The sequence below is a fragment of the Scardinius erythrophthalmus genome, assembly GCF_964197995.2.
Source record: "Scardinius erythrophthalmus genome assembly, chromosome: 20".
In the NCBI taxonomy this organism is placed as follows: domain Eukaryota; kingdom Metazoa; phylum Chordata; class Actinopteri; order Cypriniformes; family Leuciscidae; genus Scardinius; species Scardinius erythrophthalmus.
This window is the reverse complement of record NC_138240.1, coordinates 13,683,961-13,706,399: the sequence shown is the minus strand read 5'-3', so window position 1 is coordinate 13,706,399 and position 22,439 is coordinate 13,683,961. Positions and strand designations below refer to the sequence as shown.

The window sequence follows — 22,439 nt, the reverse complement described above, 5'->3', positions numbered from 1 at the left end:
CTTTTCCTACTTTTACTTAGTTTATTTTCTTTCCCATTGAGTCTCGTTTTCTAAGTTTAATTTTAGCTGAAAGCTTCAGTCAACGTCTCTATAGACTTCCCCAGCCTCAAACTTCAAACTTCAGGCACGAGAGAGACTCCGTTTCCATTAATCCGCCAACAAAGGGAATCGCCAGGAAAGGACGGCAAAAATAAATAAATAAAAATATTAAATTAAATAAAACAAAATGTTTCTGAACTCACAACAGATGTTTAGATCTGGCCGAACAGACTTATAATTGTAGTGTAGTGTATAATTGTAGTCTACATCAACACTAGTGTAGATGTAGTGTTGATGTTTTGACTGATCTGTGTGCTGTAACACATCTCACTTTGAAAGGTGATATTAGCACAGATCAGTTCTTTCTCTTTGCCAAGGAAGTGTTCTGACACTATTGGGCTTGTGATCCAATCTCCATCTCACCCCCGCTCTCCCAGAACCAGTGGCACTGTAATTGGCACCCTCATGCGGGAGAAGCTATTTCAGCCAGAGGGGATCAAAATAGATTCTAAACTCTTCAGCCAATGAATCCTCATTGGTTCAAAGAAGCAGGAAAAAGTAATCCAAGTCGCTATCTGGTTAAGGGGGGCAAAGAGAAATTTCAGAGTGCATCTCAGCCAAAAGCCATATTCCTTGAGGTGGAGAGGAAAGGATCATGTCGCTCGCCTGGAATGAAAACTCTTGTAGTCTGGCCATCCTGGCAGGGGTATTACCACCATGACAGACTCTCCGGTCAATGGAGAGTGCTTATCATCATGGCTATTTGATGAACTCTGAACAATACCCAGAGCAGGTCTGAGTACAAACAACACTAGGCGAAACTTTTCCCATGAGTCAAAACAAAAGGTTAACATCCTAGGGCTCCATCTAACTGCCACCTAACAGCACATAGGGCACTGGCAATCAACCAGTACGTTCTTAGAATGTCTCTCACAGGTCCTGTGCCACTTTTAAGACCTAGGAATTCCTGGTATAGTGTTTCATTAAATGTAATATGATCTACAATCCCTCTGTCTTCTACTCAAGAAGTAATTACAGAAGAACAGGAGTGTCAGCATTTTTCCAGCTCGTCAATGAAACAGGGTAATTAAATCCTGGCAAGCGCTGTTCATAAACCAGGCATAAATCTACACAAAAACCTCAGGTGAAGTTAGAAGCCACAGGGCCAATGGTCTCGTTTTGCATGTCTCTCGCACAAGCTTGTAAATGCAACACTTAATCACAGTTACACAGCACATCCTGATCTATGGTGCTCATTTAAGTTGAATTACCTCTTTATAGGATAAACATGTTGTTTATTTGATTACAGAGGACAGTACAAACAATACAACTTGAGTTCAGCGGATCAGATATTAATGAAGTGTCATATAGCACATTAAAATGGTTAAAGTGATGGTAATATGTGATTAAGTAATTGGAGTGGTAATAATACATTAGCAATACATTTCACAATAGAGGGAATGCATTGACGTCACTTTCCCGCCGGGACACGCCGTCCTCAGCCGGACTGAGTGGCAAAAGAGCCTGCTGCGTGACTGGTTTTTTTTTAAAGCTTCACTGTGTAGGATTTTATCCCATCTAGCGGTGAAATTGTTTATGACTACCAACTGAATATTACTTTCTAGCCCCTCCCATTCCGAGGGCGTTTTAACTCCTACGGTGGCCGTATTATTTCAAATCTGCAGGCAGTCGCGAGTAATCTCCCCCTCGCATTCGTCATGGTGCCACTGAGTGTAAAAACGCGAAAGGCGAAGCTTGAATTTCCAGGTATGTCCCTCTTTGGCACATGTATTTTCAAGATGGAGGCGCAACATGGCTGCCACCATTCGAGCGGCTCGCTCGTATGTATTCTAAATGGCAGATTCTACGCTTACGAGAATACTTGATTAGTTGGTAGAAGTAATTACACATTAATGAGCACATATCATTTTGAAAGAACAAAGTGTTTTTTGCTAAGAATCAACTTAAAAACACAGTGTAGCTTTAAGGGAAACTGCGAAAATGCGAGTAAAACAAACGATTATCAGTTTAAACTAAAGGTTGGACTCGATGTAGTGTTCCTAGTGTTCTAGATATCTATGGATATTTAAATGCAGCCAGGAATCGTGTTTCCTGACATGTGCATTTCGACACTGGGGAAATACATAAAGCGAATTTGCCTGTGAAACCCTATATAAATACAATATGTAGGTCTAAATCCGAGTGAACACTCATATCAATGTTATATACAGTAGTACTCAACATTATTTAAATGGTGAATATTATTAGATTTGGATACATTTTTGATCAATTTCACCTGACATGTAGAAAATTTACAGCTTTTGTCATTATTCTCATGTGCATCAGCTGTGTATGATAGGCCATTTCTAATAATCAGACAATGCAGTTTGCTACAGCATAGTCAACATTTGAAGTGGCTCAAAAAAGTTCATCAAAGTTGTCCTATAAGACAAGAACGGGTATTGTTCAAAATTCATGTATAACTTCGATGAAAGTTTTTGATCCACTTCAAATGTTGACTATTATATATCATCATATCGTCCAGCCCTTAAACTTGTATTTTTTTATCTTTTTTTTGTCAGTGTTTATTTAAAAATTATGCGATTAGGCCTATGCGTAATAAGCCGACAACGCACGTGGTCATGTAAACACAGAAGCCCGGTTATACTTTTACCAGAGTAAGGTCATAAAAGGCTTAAACACAAACCTTTTTTGCCTCTTATTACTCCGATTTCGTGCTTTATGTAAACGCAATAACCTGCTTTATGTCGGCTTATTGAAGTGTGCATGTGTGAAATGTGACAGGATCCTTAGTGCAGATTTAAACACATCCAGACAAAGCAAGCGTTTTGCAGGAAAGGAAGAAGGAAATATATCAGAAACGCAGACTCTTTCATGACCCAGAAAATAATTAAAATGTCCCCTCATCTCGTGCAGCAGAAGTCGAAGTGGTTCAGTCAAAACGCTGCATCTGTAACTGCATGAGAGGACACGAGCTGTAAGTTTCCCGCTGACATGTCGCAAGCTTTATTTAACATCACAACCGACATAACAAATGAAATACTCTGAGTCAGATACGCAAATTATTGTTTTGTCGTCACACAGGGTCATGGCCTGATTTATTAATAAAATCATAAAAACCATTCATGTGTTATGTATGAGGATTTTTATATATATATTTCACAAAGGGTTAGATAAATGCAGGTTACAATTAGCAGAGAAATTGTTATCAGATAATATTGACTGAAATTTTTTTTATTTATTTTTTTTATTAAAATTAAAATAAGTGATGCCCAAAGCCAAAAACTGACCTCCATGCCAGCTCTACTTGCTACGCTAAACAGTGTTTGCTCGTGGTTCATTTGCCAGTGCATTCATGAAGATGTCAACAAAAATGAAAAGTCATTTAAATGTAGTAGTTTTGGAGCAAGCAATTATATTTTAATTAAAGAAAACAAGAAGTAAACAAAAAATTGTCTGCAACAATCAAAAACTCCCCCAATCCGGTGATAAAAAAAACTACTAGTAGTGATGTGAAAATGCTGATATTTAGCACATCTCATTCTTGTTTTGGAGTTCAAAACTGTGATGCCAATCAATTTGGGGCAGTCACACTCAACTGAATAAGCCCAATAAAGATTTACAATAAACACTTTATTTTGATAGTCCACTTTAGACATTCTACTAGTAACTTTGCAACTGCACGTCAACTAACTAACTCTCATTAGAGTATATAGAGTATTATAAGACTGTCTACTTAATATCTGCAACGCTTTATTTTGATGGTCCCCAAACAAACATTCTGCTGACTATAGGTAACTTTGCAACTATATGTCAAACTAATCTAACAGTCTAACAGTCTACTAATACTCTACTGAGAGTTAGTTGACATGTAGTTGCAAAGTTACTATGGTTGGTGAAATAGACCGTGGACCATCAAAATAAAGTGTAACCAAGATCAGAGATGAATAGCAAATGTAGACAAGCCTTTTGTCATTCCTAGTATCTTTGTCATATCACACAATGATTCCAAACACCACACAAGAGAATTCTGGGTTTGTGAGACAGCCGTTTTGAGCTCTTTGATTCAACACCATCCTCTGTCAAAACGCAGGCATACCCTCAGTCGCTCTCCGACTAACACATTTATACGCATACTAAATCAGCCAGCTCAATTAACAACTGGCCAAGCTCTCATCCAGCTCATCCATCCGTTCAGCAGCTGTTTTTTCCCCTCAACCATCTGTTAGACTTTTCACCATATTAAGTGCTTCCCTCTGCGACATGCAGAGGTCAGACATTCAGTCCCTCCTCCTAAAAACTGTTATCTACCAACCTATGATTTTATTTTAATCACATACTGGACATATCGCAGGGCTTGTTTATTCCTTAAGGTCCAAAATTACTGATTCAGTGTAATATCGGTTGGTTCTTCTAGATGTCAATTATGCCAATCAACCGTACAGACAAAAAACACTACAAAAACCGGACAAAGAGATGTGAATAGAGATTGGATGAAAACAATACATAAACTAGGACACACACAATCACTTCTGCAGTAGATTACAGAATGAATACATAATGACAGTAAATATCTGAGCTTCATTCAGCCTCTCACATCTTTTGGCATTGATTCTGCTTCCTTATCACAAGCCGAAGACCTCTCCATCTATCCTTCCGCCCCATCATCATCATCATCATCATCGGCGGTCACTTAAGGCAAGTATGACTGTCCTCTCTACTGGGTTGTCTACTTGTGGGTCTTCAGATGGCTGTAGAGGCCAATTGCAGGTGGTTGAGCCTTTTTGTCTTTCTCCTCGTGAAATTTGTCTCTGCGGCACAGTTCTATTCCAATATGTGCAGCACCTTTCTGGACAGATTTCTTCCAGGAGCTCCTGTCCAGTGCAATGTGATGTGACCTTGATCTTTTCCTTGTAACGTTTTTTTTTTTTGCCCACCAGTGGCTCGATGACCTTCCTTCAGCTGGGAGTACAGGATCTGCTTGGGGAGATGTGTATTGGACATGCAGATGACATGGCCTGTCCATCGAAGTTGGTACTGCTTTATTATAGTGGTGATGCTGGTCATGTTGGCTTCCTTCAAGATGCTGGTGTTCTGCCATCTGTCCTCCCAGCTGATCCTCAGGATATTTTGAAAGGATCTTTGATGATATTGTTCCAGGGCTCTCAGGTAGCTGCTGTAGGTGGTCCATGACTTCACTCCATACAGCAGGGTGGGGAGGACAACGGCTCTGTAGACCAGGATTTTTAGTTTAGGCTGTTAAAGGTGGTATCAGTGATTTCAGGCCCAAAAATATTTTTATCACATTCATCTAATCTTTCCTAACGATCCGCTAGCTGCCCGCCCCATAAGCATGCCGTCAAAAAAACGCGTCTCTGTAGGCAGCCTAGGCTCTGAGATCTGCACACAAAAACAAATGGTTTAGCCAAACACTCAAAACCAAAACAAATAGTGTTCCAACCAATCACAGACAGGGGGAGGGTGTTGTGAGGTTTTGTGCTCGTGCACGGCTGCACGCGAAGTCAGAGCTGAAGAAAAAGCTAGCTCAAAACCTCACAACACCCTCCCCCTGTCTGTGATTGGTTGGAACACTATTTGTTTTGGTTTTGAGTGTTTGGCTAAACCATTTGTTTTTGTGTGCAGATCTCAGAGCCTAGGCTGCCTACAGAGACGCGTTTTTTTGACGGCATGCTTATGGGGCGGGCAGCTAGCGGATCTTTAGGTAAGATTAGATGAATGTGATAAAAATATTTTTGGGCCTGAAATCACTGATACCACCTTTAAGTCTCTGACTTTGAAGACTCTTTTCCTGAGTCTTGTGTAGTCTCCACTGGCACAACTCAGGCGATGGTTGACCTCAGAGTCGATGTCAGCTTTTTGAGGAAAGAAGGCTGCCGAGGTAAGGGAAGTGGTCCACATTTTCAACAGATATAGGATAGAGGACCTGGGTCTTCTTGATGTTTAAGGTTAGGCCCAGGGCTCTGTACACCTTGGTAAAGACATTCAGGATGCCCTGGAGGTCTTCTGCGGAGTGCGCTGCGATGACATTATCGTCCACATACTGAAGCTCTGTGATGGTGGTGTAGTTGACTTTGCTCTTTGCTCAGAGTCTGCCATCAGTTCTGTACATGATTAGAAACCCTGTGGCAGCTCTTCACCAATGAGATGGAGTATGGCAGCAATGAAGATGGAAAACAGGGTGGGTGCGTTGATGCATCCCTGTTTGACCCCCGTTTCAGTTTCCACCATGAAAGGCTCAGACTCTGAGAGACTGACATGCCATCATGTATAAGCCTTAGTATTCTGATATACTTGTCATCCATCCATCCATCCATCCATCCATCCAGTCAATTAATTCACCCATCATCTTTCTACATTTCTCTTTCTCTCAGTCTCACTTTGGATTTACTTGCTTCTTCACCAGTTCAGGTTCAAGTAGCATCTGTAAAATCAAACCTGATTGTTTTTCATTTCGGTGGCAGAGTATTTCCATCTATGAAGGAAGACATGTTGGAAGCATAGACATAGGAAGACGTGAATGTCTGCTCTAATATTCACATATCTGGGGCAAAAGGTACTCTGCTATTCTAGCATATATAATCCAGCAATAAAAGGCACTGGAGCTGAACGGATAGCAAAAGAACAATAACGGCTTACAATACACCAAGACTCCATTTGGAATCAAGTCACACGCTGAGAAGGGAGCTGAACCCCAACTGTAAATCATCTCCAGGCTTGCAAATACCCACCAGAAAGAGCCCTTCTCAGCAGTGCAGAGTGAATGTAGATGCATTCCATGATCTGGTTCCTCACCTGCAAGGTCAACTAAGAGGAGGACGTAGATCTGCAGTGAAACTGAAGCTTGCCAACAACTGCAACTTTATTCCTCCACTTTTTCATTACAGAGAGCAACTCATGAAGGATAGTAACAACAGGGTCAAGAAATTTTTAGCAAGGACGTGCATTTCCCTGCAGCAAGAAGAATTACATTCAAAATTCAATGTTCAGAATTATGTTAAGTTAACCTAAATGTTAGGTTTTATTTCATTAAACTGGATCTAAAAGCCTCACCAAGGCTGCATTTATTTGATTAAAAACATAATAAAATATTATTACAATTTAAAATAAATGTTTTCCTTTTGAATATACTTTAAATGTAAAATTTCCGCATCCATTACTCTTCAGTGTCACATGATCCTTCAGAAATCCTTCTAATATGTTGATTTGGTGCGAATAATAATAATAATGGGTAACATTTCTTATTATTATCAATGTTGAAACAGTTGTGCTGCTTAGTGGAAACTGTTCTTTGATTCTTGAACAGCACACTTTTGAATATTTCATATTTGAAGTAGTTAAAATGCTCAAAACCTAAGTATATACTTTATAAGTATATACTCCAAATACTTTTCTTGCCTCAATCGGAACCCAAAACCCAATTAGCGCCAGACAACTGGATCAATTGCATATCTCACAGCCACAGGACAGCTTTTGTTTGTGATAAGGGTTATCACAGAGTTTCGGGTTTGTCAGGCCAAACTTTCTGCACTCCAATAACATCGGCAGGTTATGAGGGAATCTGGAGGGGGAAGTGAAGCGATTCAATTCCATGTCTGCCACAATCCCCTGATAATCAGCCCAAACTAAATCAATTACAGAGAACAAACGCAGGCGATGATTTCCACCACCGCCTCGCAGAGTCTCATCACAAACCTGGAGAGAATTCTGCGCTGACAGAGAGGGCAATAATAGTTCAGGGCCAATAGATTTCATTATTCATTGATTCAATCTCAGAAGCAAGGATGTGGCAAAAATCTAATTCAATTAAAATAATAACAATAATGTACAAATCAATAACTTGATTGCATATTTGATAACACTAATGTTTTTTTTATCTGTGTTTGAATTATTGCAGTTATGTGGGGGTGTAGAAGCAAGAAGGGTGGAAAAATCATATAAAGGGAATGCTAATGGAATTTCATAATTAGAAATGGGAGCCAATCCTGATGAGATCAGACAAGAATCCTCTAAAAATTATCTAAGAATCAAATGAGATCATACTGTACAAATTGAAATTCCTACTTTAAGTTTAATCTTTAGTATTTTTTATTCATTAGAATCTTATTTGCACCCATAAGGATTGGATATATGAAAGAAATCCCCTTATATGCATGCATTAGTATTCCTTTTTTTTACAAGTAGTATAAAGAAAGAATGAAGAGACAGGTAGGGGGAAAAAAATCAATAATATGTTCTTACATCCATGTGCGTGACACTTAAGGCCCTTGTCAAATACATGTCGAGTTCAAATTAAAATGTAATTTATCACTGAAGTCAGAATTGTTGTGTAATACACAGTACAGTACAGTATGTATTGCTTGTATATTGATATAATCAATTAGTGGATGTAAAAGCTGAAAATGAATTTCAAATCTAAAAAGCTATTTATATCTGGTTCATTAAAAACAGTTGAGATCATATTTAGCTAATGTGATGAAGTCTTGGTCTTAACAGAAATTTATTCATCTAACAATCAGACCAAATTACACCCATAATCAGTATTCTTTCTTTCTCATTGGAGTCAGCATGCAATATTAACTTGCAGCTGAGAAGTTGGCGAGTTTATGGTTATTAGCTACTTGAATGTGAAATTGCTCTCATTAAATAGATGGTTTGACTGTCAAGTTGGGAAATTCAGTAAAATCATTTTGTCTAAATTGGACTGGAGCGTGTATAATTGACTATAAGCGACTGTTAAAGGCATAGCAGATGCTGAGTACACCAGCCGTATCCATTACACCTCAAGATGATTAAAACCCCAAACCAATAGCCCACCTATCACTCTAAGAAATGAGCCAACTGTGGTCCTGGCTGAAATTCTTTTTCACCACATCTCAGAACCTATTTTTCCAGTAACAGCAGCATTTCACTGATGCATTCTTATCAAGACCAACCTCTGCTCTAAAAGTAAAGATGATGTTATAAGCATCAGAAAAGAAAAGAAAAATCGTTCACCCTAAGAAATTGTGTTACATGCAACATATAAACCCCTCTATGCTGTTTTGAATGCTGTATTCATTGACATGAGGACACTGGGTGGGGTTTTTATGCTCCTTCTCATGAATATTCACTGCTACAGTGCTATGATTTGGCGACTAGTAATACACATTTCGAAAGCCAACAAAGAAAAACAGAAGATATATTTCCTCTAACAAGCAGTTCTTATAATACAACTAAATACACAAACATGTGACATTTATTATCGATGGAAAGCGAAGATGATATGGGGACGATGATATGCTGGAGGGGACTTGATGTTCAGAGCATCTGACAACTTATGGCATCTCGGTATGAAGACAATTGAGTAGCAACGTTAAATGCTTTGGGCAAGTACATATACGCAGCTCACTGGATATATTAGATATTTACGTTCATATCAATATTGCAGAGCCAGAAAGTCTCGTATCATAATTGTTGCATGTGAACTGCTACTTCTAAAACTATTTTATATATATATAATTCATGGCGTTTAAAAAAAAAGGACAGCCTGATGCAAAAGGAGAGCATTTCTATGCTTCCCTACAAAACCATCTACATACTGGTGATTCAAAGAACAAAAGCTTAATTTTTCTCAGTTAACAGAACAAATAAGAAAATTCAAGAACTTTTTTTCTCTAAAGAACCAACCAGTCAAGACCACTAATACAAAGTAGACTTGTTTTCTATACAAGACAATGATTATTTGCTGAAACTAAAACTAAAAACCAAACCTTTAAAGAACTTTTCTCTAGTCAATCACCTTATGGGATCCATATGAACTATAAACGCCATTAAAATAAAGTGATTTCAACTTGAGTGATCGAATGTAAATTGATTCTATCTCATACCTGCACGAGACGGTGATCTCCACTTTGGTGGCGGGAATATTCCCCGTGATAGGGTCGAACTCGCTCACTGAGGCCATGTCCTCCAGTTTATCCATAACGTCCCCTTCCATTGGCGCGCGGGACAAGAGGACACTCTCTACTTCAAACAGTTTAGCAGTTCGTGGTGCTGCAGTGCTTCCTAAAATCTCACAGCTCCAGGGAGACGCGGGAGCGCGCAGGACCGCAGCAGGGTGTCAGAAAATCAGCGTCTGTGCTGGTCGCGCGCTAGAGAGCGCAGATGCCCTGTGATGCGCTTTATCATAAGATATCAGCAATGTTACAAGAAAAAAGATGACTACACAACGGGTTTGGTTCGCTAAATGAAAAACTCAAAGAAGAGTGCAAGTGCGCGCCTATTCTGACAGCGGTGAGATCTCTCTGTCCGTACTGTGTGGAGTGGAAAGTAAAAGAGTAGAACTCCACCCCTCGCGCATTCTTTCACATATCCGTGGCTTTTCGCTCGCTCGGCGCAGCATCACGTTATTGATCGGCTCATTACTGTCTGAGCTATTTCTCACGGCGGTTAACTTCTGAAATAGCCTACAACCCTCAAGCCATTCTGTAAAAACAAGGGGGATGGGAAATTAATGCATGCATGCTACATTGAAAACCTGTAAGTTGGTAAACTGTAAGTTACCACATAGGCTACGGTAAAACATAGCCTATAGGCTATACGGTAAAATGCATAGGGCCTATTCTTTCTAAAGAGATATGTCATTTTACAGTAAAATATTTTAAATTACCTAACAACTCACAAACTTACTTTAACGAGATATTTCACAGTAAATTGTTTTTTATAAGAAATAATACAATGTATATGGACTGGTGAGAGTGCCTTGCCAAAACTGCCAGCATGAACGATCACCTTTCTAGTTCATTTTAACTTTTAACACCAATGGGCAGGATTTAATAGCAAATGTGTTTATTAACTTGACCTAGGCCTATACGGAACTGTGAAATACACATACAAAAATGCTATACCGTAATATTTATTATAATCTCATAATAACTACAATAAAAACACAGTATGTTACAAGTAATAATTACCGACAATTTAACAAAGAAATGTAAAAAAAAAAAAAAAAAAAAATCTATGGCATGTCTACTTTTTTCTATAGGTAACAGAAGCTTTTGTTTATAAGACAATAACTTTATACTTATAACTTAACTGATTCTGAAAATAAGTGGTTTGTTATCAGCAAATATGTCCAAAGAACTAGGATAATTATCACATAAAATCCCATTTATTTCTAGTGGGAGACAAGAATCTGAGTTTGAGCTGATAAAAAGCACAGCATGAGACGGCCCACTTAGAGTTCTACATGCTGCAACTGCGTTTCAGCACCACGGCATTGGACAGCTCCACAATCCATTTCTCCACTGATCAGCACTAACACTAATTGCAACAACAACAAAAAATGGACTTGTAAAGACACATTCCCATTTCCCACCATAGGTGCTTGGAGTCAACGTTAATCACTTGTCAGGTTTAATTACAGCCACTGTTGTCTGACTCTGGCCCAATGGTGGTGACCCATTTCAGCGCTTTTCTCCGCACCTTTATCCCTCCAAGCCACCCAGTGGGTAATTATGGGTGTTACTAGTGGAGGGCTGTAGTTGACAGCATGTGGCCTGCATTCTGACAGGACAGCATGCTGTCACAGAGATGCAGGCTTCAGCAGGGGGCTGACTGACACAGTGATGTTGCACTGGTTTTGTTCATCGAGGCTTTGAAGCTTGGATGGAAGGTGTGTGAAAGTGAAAACAGAAACACTATAAAGAGAGAATGGAGTGAATATAAGACAGAACGAGAACCCTTGAATTACTCTGCTGCTCAGAATGTGTATTTCCTATCAAATGCATCTGTTATTGTTCCTCTTAAAAATGGAGAGACACTTCATTCAGAGTCTTTCCCCTTGGTTTGGATCCAATTCCACAGAGGACTTCACAGATTGACATCCAGCCCTGCCTTTTAGTCACACACACTGGTGGATCAGACACAGATGCCTCTTTTCTCACAGCCTCCATTAAATTTCCGTCTCCAAAGATCACTCAAAATAAATCAGAAACCAAATGGAAAACAAGGTGCTGTCACTGAACCAGCCATTGCTATGTAATTTCATGGCTTCATGCATGGTGGAAACCATAAGACAAGTGGCTTCACTGGTGCTTTCTCAAGCTGAAAACTCTTGTAGCATCTGTCTAGATAGCCATAGTAGGTCAACCCTGCCATATTTGCTCACAGACCATCTGTGCAACCCGATACGTATCATTTCATATATCACTTCCTTAAGAAATACCAGCCAGAAATTCTTTATCTTTGACCTCAGGTCATGGAATTCAGCGTAAGGCGGGTGTTTTTAGTCATACAGCCAGTGGGATTGTTAAGGTGACAAGTACAAGGCTGTAGCCTAGAAATCTAGAGACGCACCCTAGCGGCAGCAAAATGTAGTTTGCAGCCAGGGTAGTCTAGCAACTCTCCGTTGACTTTCGGAGCAGTAAAAACCTAAATTGGGTCAGGCCAATCACATCGTGTATAGAGTAGGCGGGGCGGGCTTAACATAATGACGACAGAGTTGCGACGGTTCCCTGTTATTTGAAAACAAAGAATGGCGGCTGCTACTGGAGAACAGTCTTTCGAATCGGCTTTGGCCGCGACTCTGGAGGACTTGGAGTTAAGTTTTTCTTTGAGAAAAGAGCAAAGAACGGCACTTAAGTCATTCTTAAAAAAGGAAGATGTGTTCGTAGTTTTGCTGGCCAGATTCAAAAGTTGAATCTATCAACTAACGTTAGCTCCGCTGTTGGGCAAACGCTCTGGTTGGGTGAAGCGCTGTCCTATTGCGTGCAGAGGGAATTTGAAAGACAGCCGTTTATCCCGCCCCTCGGATTGAGCCGTGTCTATGGTGAGTTGCCAGACCTAACATCTTGATGTAGGTCTGGCTTGCCAGGCTAACAAGGCTGCCCTTTATGTTCACTTTAATTGGAAAAATTGAATTACAATTGAATTTTAAATTTGCGATGCAATGGAAGTAGTGACAGATTTTTCTTTTGAATTGTGACATACAGCCAAGTGTATTTTAAGATGTGGGTGATGCACTCGAAAATTGCAATCGATTGTGGAGGGACTGAGTTTAAGCAGATGAAATGACTGGCTGATAGTAGGGGGTCAATGCACACTATATTCTGAACTGCTAAAGTGTTTTGCTTTTAGCAGTTCATCTGTCTGTTATTTTGCCACAAGCTGATGTAAGCAGCTGTAACGAGGTCTATCTCCCCTGAACAGATGATTCCCTCTCTAGATTCCTTCTGGGTTCGGCCACATGTTGCTTCAGTTCAATGAGGTGAATTCTGTCACCGCTGGCTCAACGGATACACAACAGGTTATTTGTTGGTAGTCAAATGGAACTCGGCCCTTAGGCAGGAGTCTGTTTAAGAGTTATATCTTCTCTAAAGCTTTTGACAAATGTCATTTCATTTGAGAGTGACAGGCCAATGAAAAAGCAATAAATTCAGTGTTTCAGCAACAACACAATGTCAGACAGCTTGTTTTAGAATTATTTTCTTTTGGCCTAGAAACGGATGTTTGTTAAATCTACCAGAAAGACTCGGGAGGCAAAATGCTGTAACAAGTATACATGTATTAACAGCCCAGCAAGCAAATACTATTATATAAAGTTATTTGGCGTAAGCGCCGTCCATAGCTCGTAAACCGAGGGTACGGAATCTGCATTTCCTGCCTGAAGACAAAGGCAGGGGCGCAGCCGACCCCCTGGGAGGTATGGGAAGGGACCATCCTGGTGGTGGTGGGGAGGATGGAGGTGAATGAAAGCGTCAGCATCTGTAAACTCACACGTGTAAGTATCGATCTTTTATACTACAAGTATTAGAACGCGATTGGATAGATGAGAACGTAATAATTGACGTAACAATTGAGTCTTCCCGGCAGAACTTACGCTAAAGCTTTCATTTCTACCAGAAAGACTCGGGAGGCAAAATACCATAACAAATATACATTTATTAACAGCCCAGCAAGCAAATATTATGATATAAAGTTCTTTGGCGTAGGACCCGTCCGTCGTAAACCTAGGGTACGGAATCTGCATTTCCTGCCTGAAGACGAAGGCAGGGGAGCAGCCCACCCCCAAAAAACGGTAAAGAAAGTATACCCACCAGTCGTTATAAGCTCCATCACTCTACTGTTTTAGCTACAGGAAAGATGTGTTGAAAGGAAGCAAGGAGCTGGGGAATAGTGGAACATTAACCGAGAATGGGGGCTAATGTAGCTACATAGAGGCAAGCCACTGAAAGTCACAAGCCGTGATAGACCTCACAGAGCAAGGCCGTGACAGACCACACAGAGACAAGGCCGCGATGGACCACACAGAGCCAGGCCGCGAAGGACCTGGCAAGGACAAGGACATAAGGACAAGGCAACAATATGCCACAAGGCCATGATAGACCACACAGAACCGAGCCATGGGGGCCACAAGGCCATGATAGGCCACATAGGACAAGACCACAATAGGCCACAAGGCCACTATAGTCCACACAGAGACAACGGCCATTAGGCTACACTGAACCAAGGCCACTAAGAGCCACGAGGCCACAACGCCCATTTTTTACATACAGGACAAGGCAACGATATGCCACAAGGCCTCGAAGACCCACACAGAGACAAGGCCCGCTGGGCCACAAGGCCATTAATGCCACACAGAGACAAAACACTCATAGACGAGGCCACTAGGCCACACAGAACCTAAGCCCTGAAGGGCCATACTGCCAGCGATAGGCACAAAGGACAAGGCAACGATATGCCACAAGGCCATAGCAGACCACACAAAACCTATGCACCGGAGGGACACAGAATTCTATTTAGATCTCTACTCTCCAGCAAATGTCGGCAAACGTTTTTTTTTGCAGCATTGAGTATTATAACCAATTACAGTCAAGAACTCAATGGCAAATAAGAGGCGTTTACATTAGTCATCGGCACATAATGAAATCCACTCATTACCGCTCAAGACACGTGTTCACTGACTTAGTTCTGCACTCATTATAACAAACAAGAAAAATATGCAATTAAGAGATTTATTGCACAGGGTACACAACTTCAATGATTATAACAAGAGTTTTCACAAGAGTGCAAATCAGTTAGTGAGTGATGTGAGCTTAACTGAAGTGAGTGACAATGGAACCCGGCAAAAAAAGTATAAAATAATTAAAGACTTAGTGTGCATAAATGTAAAAGGAACATAAAAAAACATAAATAAATAAATACATAAATAAGCTAATAAATAATTGTATTAATTTATTATGTTAACATCATCATAATTAACAGGGTTGAGGTTGATGGGGTACATCCAGTTATTCAGTGACCAATGAGGAGAAATGTGTCAGTCCAGAGGGTGTATCCCATAAATATGGAAAAAGCTTGTGTCCAGTGATATTAAGATTCTTGTAGCCATTTTTAAGTCTGTAGGATTCTGTGAACTGGAGTTTCAACAAACCTTCTAGAACACAGTGTTCTTAAATTAGAAAGAGTCAAGGTATTAAGATGGTTTAAGGTGTCAGAGAGCACTGGAAAGAATACCACGCCATTATGACCCAATTTCAACCTCTTTTCTCAGAGTACATATACATATTCATGAACTCGCTAATCAGGTACCAACCATATGTATGCGAGAAAGAGGAGATGTTAATTATTACCAGCCGGCTCATAGAGCGCTGAATGCTCGTTAAGTGTTAGGTGCAAAAATGAAATGCATGACAATGACAAAGTGCTAGAGCTATGTTTTTCATATATTTTTAATTGGAGGGAGATACCTGGAGAGGTCCTGGGAAACACCAAGGAAAGACATAAAAAGCACAGCACCATAAACTGCATTTTAGGCAATTGCAAGTGTCATACACAATGGTAATTTAAAGTGATTTACATAAAAAGACTAAAAATAAAATAAAAAAAGAATCATAAAACAATACTCAATTCCTAACTACCTGATCACTAAGTTTCTGGGCGCCTCTATCTGGAATGGAAGTCCATTTTGTGATTTTACACTAGAGCTTTTTCACTCCTACAGAGGTGCGTTCTATGCACTGCCTGCCTCTAATGGCTCCCAGCACCCCTCACCCCTAATAGAGTGCATAACCTATGCGCTGTCTGCCTACCATGGCTTCCAGCGTCGACGTCTTCACTCCTAAAAGAGCGCTTAAACCCTATACATGTGTATTTACACCAGCTTGCGAAAATCACAAATAATCACATTTCTATTAACACTAAAGTAAAATGTTAGGTGAGATTTCAAGGCAACCAGGAACAATTATATTCAGCGCTTCCTGTTGCAAGAGATTTTAATGGGGTTCCATGAAGTGCCAAATACACACAAACAGACAGACATTCACAAAATCATTACTTGGTTCCTATTCATTCCCAGCTGACATTCTACAGCAGATATTTCATTTGCTGCGAAAAAGGGCAATGGCAGGAAATAGGAAGGCGAGTTGGAAGCCTTAAAAAAAATTAGCGGTTTCTTCGAAAGCCTTGTGTGAACTCCTACGCAGAGTCATAAATGTCAGATGTTCCCTCATGTAAACAAACACCCAACCACCAAAGATGCTTCCAACATTATAAACGCACACTGTGACTTACGCAAACTGTGGCCTTATTCCAATCTGTCTAATCAGCATTAAATCAGTAATGTTTACATTCTCTTTTGCATTCTAATGTTTTGTATGTTTATGTTTTGGAATTACAAAAGCCCCAATGACTGTTGAGACATTTAATTCTAGTCCCTCTACAAACCTGCTGCTGTCATAAACGCACTGAGCTGCTGTGATAGAGGAATTATCCCACATACAACAGCGCATGCTAATCCTGTTATTTGGACACCAACCGATGCTAATGTGATTTGATGTAAACGCAGCGGCAACTTCTTTCAACAAAACTCATAAAAAAAGATTTATGAAAGGAATATGAATCAATTTAAAAGACAATATTTTGTTATCATTTTACAAAAAAGGAGATTTTTTTGGATCACTTTTATATGATACATTTTAGAGATTATTGTGTGGAACAACAAATTAATCCTATAAATTTGATTCAGTTTAAGGCCGGGGGGAATTGATAACTCAGTGAGAGAGGCTGGAGGAGTATCTTATCAAAGCTGCATGGGAATATTTGGATTCAGATTCACAACCAAAACACATAAATAGAGGAAACAAGGGCTGGTTATAACAAACATGGTTTAAAGGTTCCACCTACATTTGTATGACGGATTTCAAGTTTACTCTTTGCTATATCAATACAGCATAGAAAAATTGTGCAAAGTCTAAAACATTCTGAAAAAGCACCTACCATTCAAACGTTTGGGCAAGTATCTTGTGCTTACTAAGGCTGCAAAAATACAGTAGCCCAACATTGTGAAATATTATTACTATTAAAAATAACTTTTGTACAAACTTTTGTAATTTATTCCCGTGATGGCGAAGCTGAATTTTTCAGCATCATTGCTCCAGTCTTCAGTGTCACATGATCCTCCAGAAATCATTATTATATGCTGATTTGGTGCTCAAGAAACACATTTTTCTGGAAATCGTAATATACTTTTACTTGAAAGTACTTTGAAACTTGCATTTACACAAACTTGACAAAAATTAGAAAGAGTTTGCGTGTGCCTTGGTCTCTAGAATGAAAACATTAAATTTAGCTATTGGTAATACTGTGAGATGCATCAGACTACATCAGCACACATTGTTCCTTTTGAGGGATGGAATACAATTTGCTTATAATAGACTTAAAGGTCAGATAAAAATATATGTACATATCACTCACGCCTCGATGGCAGTGTGGACGAGGATGTGAGATCTGATTTCAAGAGAGCACAATATCATAAAAACTCAGACACACAGTCCTGGGCATCAGCATATATTTTTATGATCTCACTGCACAAGGAAACATTCACATGCCTACAGGGACATCATTAGAGGAAACAACGTGTGTGTGTGTGTGTGTGTGTGTGTGTGTGTGTGTGTGTGTGTGTGTGTGTGTGTGTGTGTGTGTGTGTGTACCCATACACCTCACAAAGGTGTGAACTAAATAGTTCAACTCACAAAGCTCTGCTAACTTCAGATCCGTTTCCATCCAATCGATGGTGAGAAGCTATAACCTCGGGGAGGTTGAGCAGCTCCAAAAACTCCAGCAGGGAAAATGAAACAGGAATTTGTCTAGTTCACCAACTGTATCATCTTCACTGCAACCATAAAGAATCGAAATCTGTTAAACTGCATCAGTCATTGCCGAAACCTTCGCTTTACCCCCCAAGGAAATTCACAACATTGATCAATGGCAACCAAGAAGCGGGTCAGGTCTATAACAGGCATTAGCTGAATATGATAGATGAATCTGAAGATGAAAGTACTGTTTCACTGCTCTTATTATGGGGGGTGTGTGTATGATTCTTGTCCATTCTCCAGATAGATCGATGCCATCACAGACATTACTCATTTTCTGACCTTACTGGCTGCTCTGTTGACAAGGCACAAATAATAAAAAGCCTTACAGGGAATTGACCACTAAATAACGGCTCATCTTGGCATCAATATCCGAACCGAACACGTTTCTTAATCTGAGGTCCACACAATGAAAAATTCAGCAAGGGTAATGATGACAGGCAAATAGGCTGCTGCAGAATGTTGTTTCTAAAAAATGTTTTTCCACTGTTGCATTGCAGTCGATAATAACTCACGTAAAACAAACTCACACATTATTCATAATGTAGACAGTGCAAAGATGCCCTCTGGTGTGGCACAGAATTCGAAATAACATCATGAAATGTCAGTGTAAAGGATGTAACAGAGTTAAAAGTTGTTGACTCTGTCACTCCCGTTATCAAATACCCATGTAGATAACGAACAAATAGAGTGTGGTAAAATGCGTAAAAAATCAAATGAATACATAAGCGATATAAAACATTGTCCTTTCTTTTGGCTAAAGATTAGACATGACAAGATTAACTTAAATCTGTATCTGTGGGGTAAAGCGTGCCAGGTACTCAATTAGTGAGCTTTGTATCCAAATATACCCCATTGTTACCATATACCCCATTGACTCAATTTACCTATTGATGTTGCACAGCTTACCCTTAAATTTGGCATTTTCTTCATGTTTTTTTTTTTTTTTTAAGTCATTTCCATGCTGGCCCTGAGTTATAGATCCTTTTATTTCAGTTGAGAGCTGACTTCTTAAAAAGTAAAAACTAAAGTGGCACAGCTTTTATATACACATCCAATATCACCCCACTATCTAAAACGATTGATTTTAAATTGAACTTCATAGTACTACATGGATTCATATGGTTAAGTATTCTAAATTATCTACAATTTTCAAGAAAAAAATATATGTGTCAAGTGTTCCATGAATTGCCCAAAAAACTGTAATTTCATGTGGCTGGGAATGGCTGTGCCATCAATACAATAAAACATCAGGGATAATTACCAAAGACTGCACACTTCTGTAACATTTGAACTTGTCTTAGGTCAGTAGCATTCATGGACCGATATTAAGATGACTGACACTCACCAATAAGACACAGATGGATATTGCTGGTCATTTTTACAGCACAATCTTCTGTGGAAGCCTTAGAAACAGCTTGATGACCAGTTCCTTATAACTACTCAATCACTTAAGTCTAAACACATATACTAACCCTCAATTAGAAAATTACTTGATTTTCTACCAATTAATACAGTATGGTTTAAATAAATATACAAAATGGATGGATGGATGGATGGATGGATGGATTCAGAGAATGCTGATCTCCGGAGCAACATGTGACAGTCTACTCCTCTTAGCAGGGTTTGTGTTGTTCAAATTAATACATGGCTGTGAGTGGTATGAACCGAGCAATCCTTAAAAAATGGTATTACATTTTATGCGGCAGAGGTCCCAGTATGGCAAAGGGCAACAGTAAAGCAGGTGAAGAGCTTACAGCATATGATAATGACAGTTTACATTAATGATAGCAGTGCCCTGCACTGCCAGGACAAAGACCTCCACTTAATACCCATCAGCAATTACGCTAAATTGCTCCATTCACCACGCAAACAGTTGTCCATAAAAAGGATGGGCTGCTGTTTCCCAATGACCTTCTGTAGAGGAGGTGAGGGAAGTCCAGACCAAACAAAGACATTAGCAGACACAAAAAGAGTGCTTACACGTGCCATGAAAGAAACAAATGCTAATGCTCTCATTATCTCTATTAAGCAAAAAATGAAGAGAGAGGCAAACAAAAAAATTAAAAATGAATGAATGAATACACAACTGCTTCTGAATGGTCATCTACCAACAGGGGCTAAAAACTAAGAATGTTAAAGCTAAGAGAAACCATGACTTAAAGGTATAGCGGAGGATGTTTTACTTCCTGGTGGGTAGTGTAAACTATTGGTCCTCCTAATTGTCAATCATTCTGGTGAATCAATCAAACTTTTCAAAAAGTGGAGAGGGCGGGTCTTATCTAAAATTTGGAAAGATCCTCCGCTATACCTTTAAGGCTGATTTATACTTCTGCGTCGGACCTACGCCAGAGCCTCTAAGCTGTAGGCTACGCGTTGGTTTTCATTTATACTTCCGCGTCGTTGTCCGCATTGACACGCAATTGACTCTTCGCATGAAGTTTGATTGACAGGCGATCTGACCAATCATAATCCGCCATCGGCCGAATCCGCTATTTTTTTTCCGACAAAGCAGTCAGTAGAGTTAACGTTAGTAGATTAACGTTGGAGTATTTTAACTTGAAAAACGGTGTGTATTGATGTCTTTCCAACAACATGCCTAAACAACATGCCTTCTTATGTTCATTCATGTTTTTTTTTGATGATATAATTAACTAGAAGGAAGAGATGATCTGCTCATGAGCAGCTTTAACTGAGACTCTGCAGCAATCTGTCAGACACATTAAAGAGCCACAAAATGGTATTTATTGTTTAAATCTTTTTACAAATTTACAAAATTTAAAAGTTGAGGAACTTGAGGAACAAGCGTGGCTTGTCGGACATAGCAACAGTAATGAAAGGGGGCGGGTCTTTGCGAACGGTCAATTACATATGCAGAGGGAGCATGTGATGTATGGGTTCTAGTAGACCAATCACAGTGCTTGTGGTCCGCGTAGAATTGATGCGTTGTTACATTTCTGGAGAGGTGCACATCAGGGTACGCCGAAGGGTAGCCTACGCGTGCTACACACAGCCCACGACGTGAGTTAGACGCAGAAGTATAAATTGGGCTTAAGTGTATTATTTTCTTTTTTGGTCAGGACTAAAAGAACCAAGAAAACCGAATAAAGCGTGAACACACCCTAAAGGCCTGTTCACACCGGGATGAATTTCGCGCGCGATATTCGCCGACGTTTAACGCCTCGTGACTAAACAAAGGGCGCCAATGCGAGTGTGCACACCGACACGAAAAACGCCACGCGTAAAAGCGGCATTTTTTTGGTTTGACGCGCCGCGTCAAAAACTATCCGACCAATGAGATTGGCGCTTTTGCAAACACTGCCGGGAAGAAATAAGACGAGGAAGATGCAAGGCAAGATGAATGTAGAGCTGCTGGTCTCGTTGGTGTCGGAACATAAATAACTATATGACAAACGCGACAGCGACTACAAAAATCTTGATAAAAGAGAACTGTTATGGAGTGGTATTAAGCGCCATTTAATGTAGGGGAATGAATTTGCATGTTCACTCAGCTCATCGTCAGCGAAAATCGCTTGGGTGTGAACACAAAAAACGCGTTAAAAAACGCTGGCGAATAACGCGCGCCGATATTCGTCTCGGTGTGTACGGCCCTTAAGTCCTACCAGAGCCATAGAGAGAGAGAGTTGCGACAACGGAAATTCAAAATGCTTAGTTGTCACGTGATTCGTGTAGACCTCAGATAGTTCCAGGAAGTGCTTCGGAATCAACTAGCATGCTTTAAAACACAAGTTTATTTGATTCAGATGTACTGATAATATACAATCTTATTCTTTAAACGTCTTACCTTTTAAAAGTGCATCACAAACGGTCTGTTCTACCGCGCTGTTGTTACTTCCGGGAACTATTGAGAGGCTTTACGAGCCGCCATTGCTGTAAAAAAAGCGTTCCATTGTTGTCAATGGAGTTGTCGCAACTCTCTCTCTATATGGCTCTGAGTCCTACTAACCAGGCAAACCTTGACCCCTTGATCCCTCCAAGCAAGATAAATGTATCATCTTCAAAACCTTCAGAGCACAGATTTCTGAATTTCCTGGTGTGGGTTTGATGAAGAGAGGTAGGTCCGCTCACCTGCAAGATGAGAGAAAATGTCCAATGCTGAAATCACACCACTGAGAGCTGCAACAGGGGTCAGAGGTCAGAGCAGATGATGAGAGGCAACAGCTGATCTGAGTGAGGAAAAAAATTCCTTTGAAAAAAAATCACTGT

The 22,439-nt window shown here is 39.9% G+C and overlaps 1 protein-coding gene across 1 annotated transcript in view; it reads right to left on the bottom strand.

Moving 5' to 3' along the window:
* Positions 1–10,042, bottom strand: part of cpne5a (copine Va) — a gene marked incomplete at its 5' end in the record, with an annotated part of 79,588 nt that extends 69,546 nt beyond the window's left edge. Inside the window, one exon of the mRNA XM_081349880.1 lies at positions 9,948–10,042. Within this exon, the coding sequence (XP_081206006.1) occupies positions 9,948–10,042 (95 nt within the window). The remainder of the gene's footprint in view (positions 1–9,947) is intronic.
* Positions 10,043–22,439: the final 12,397 nt, after the last annotated feature.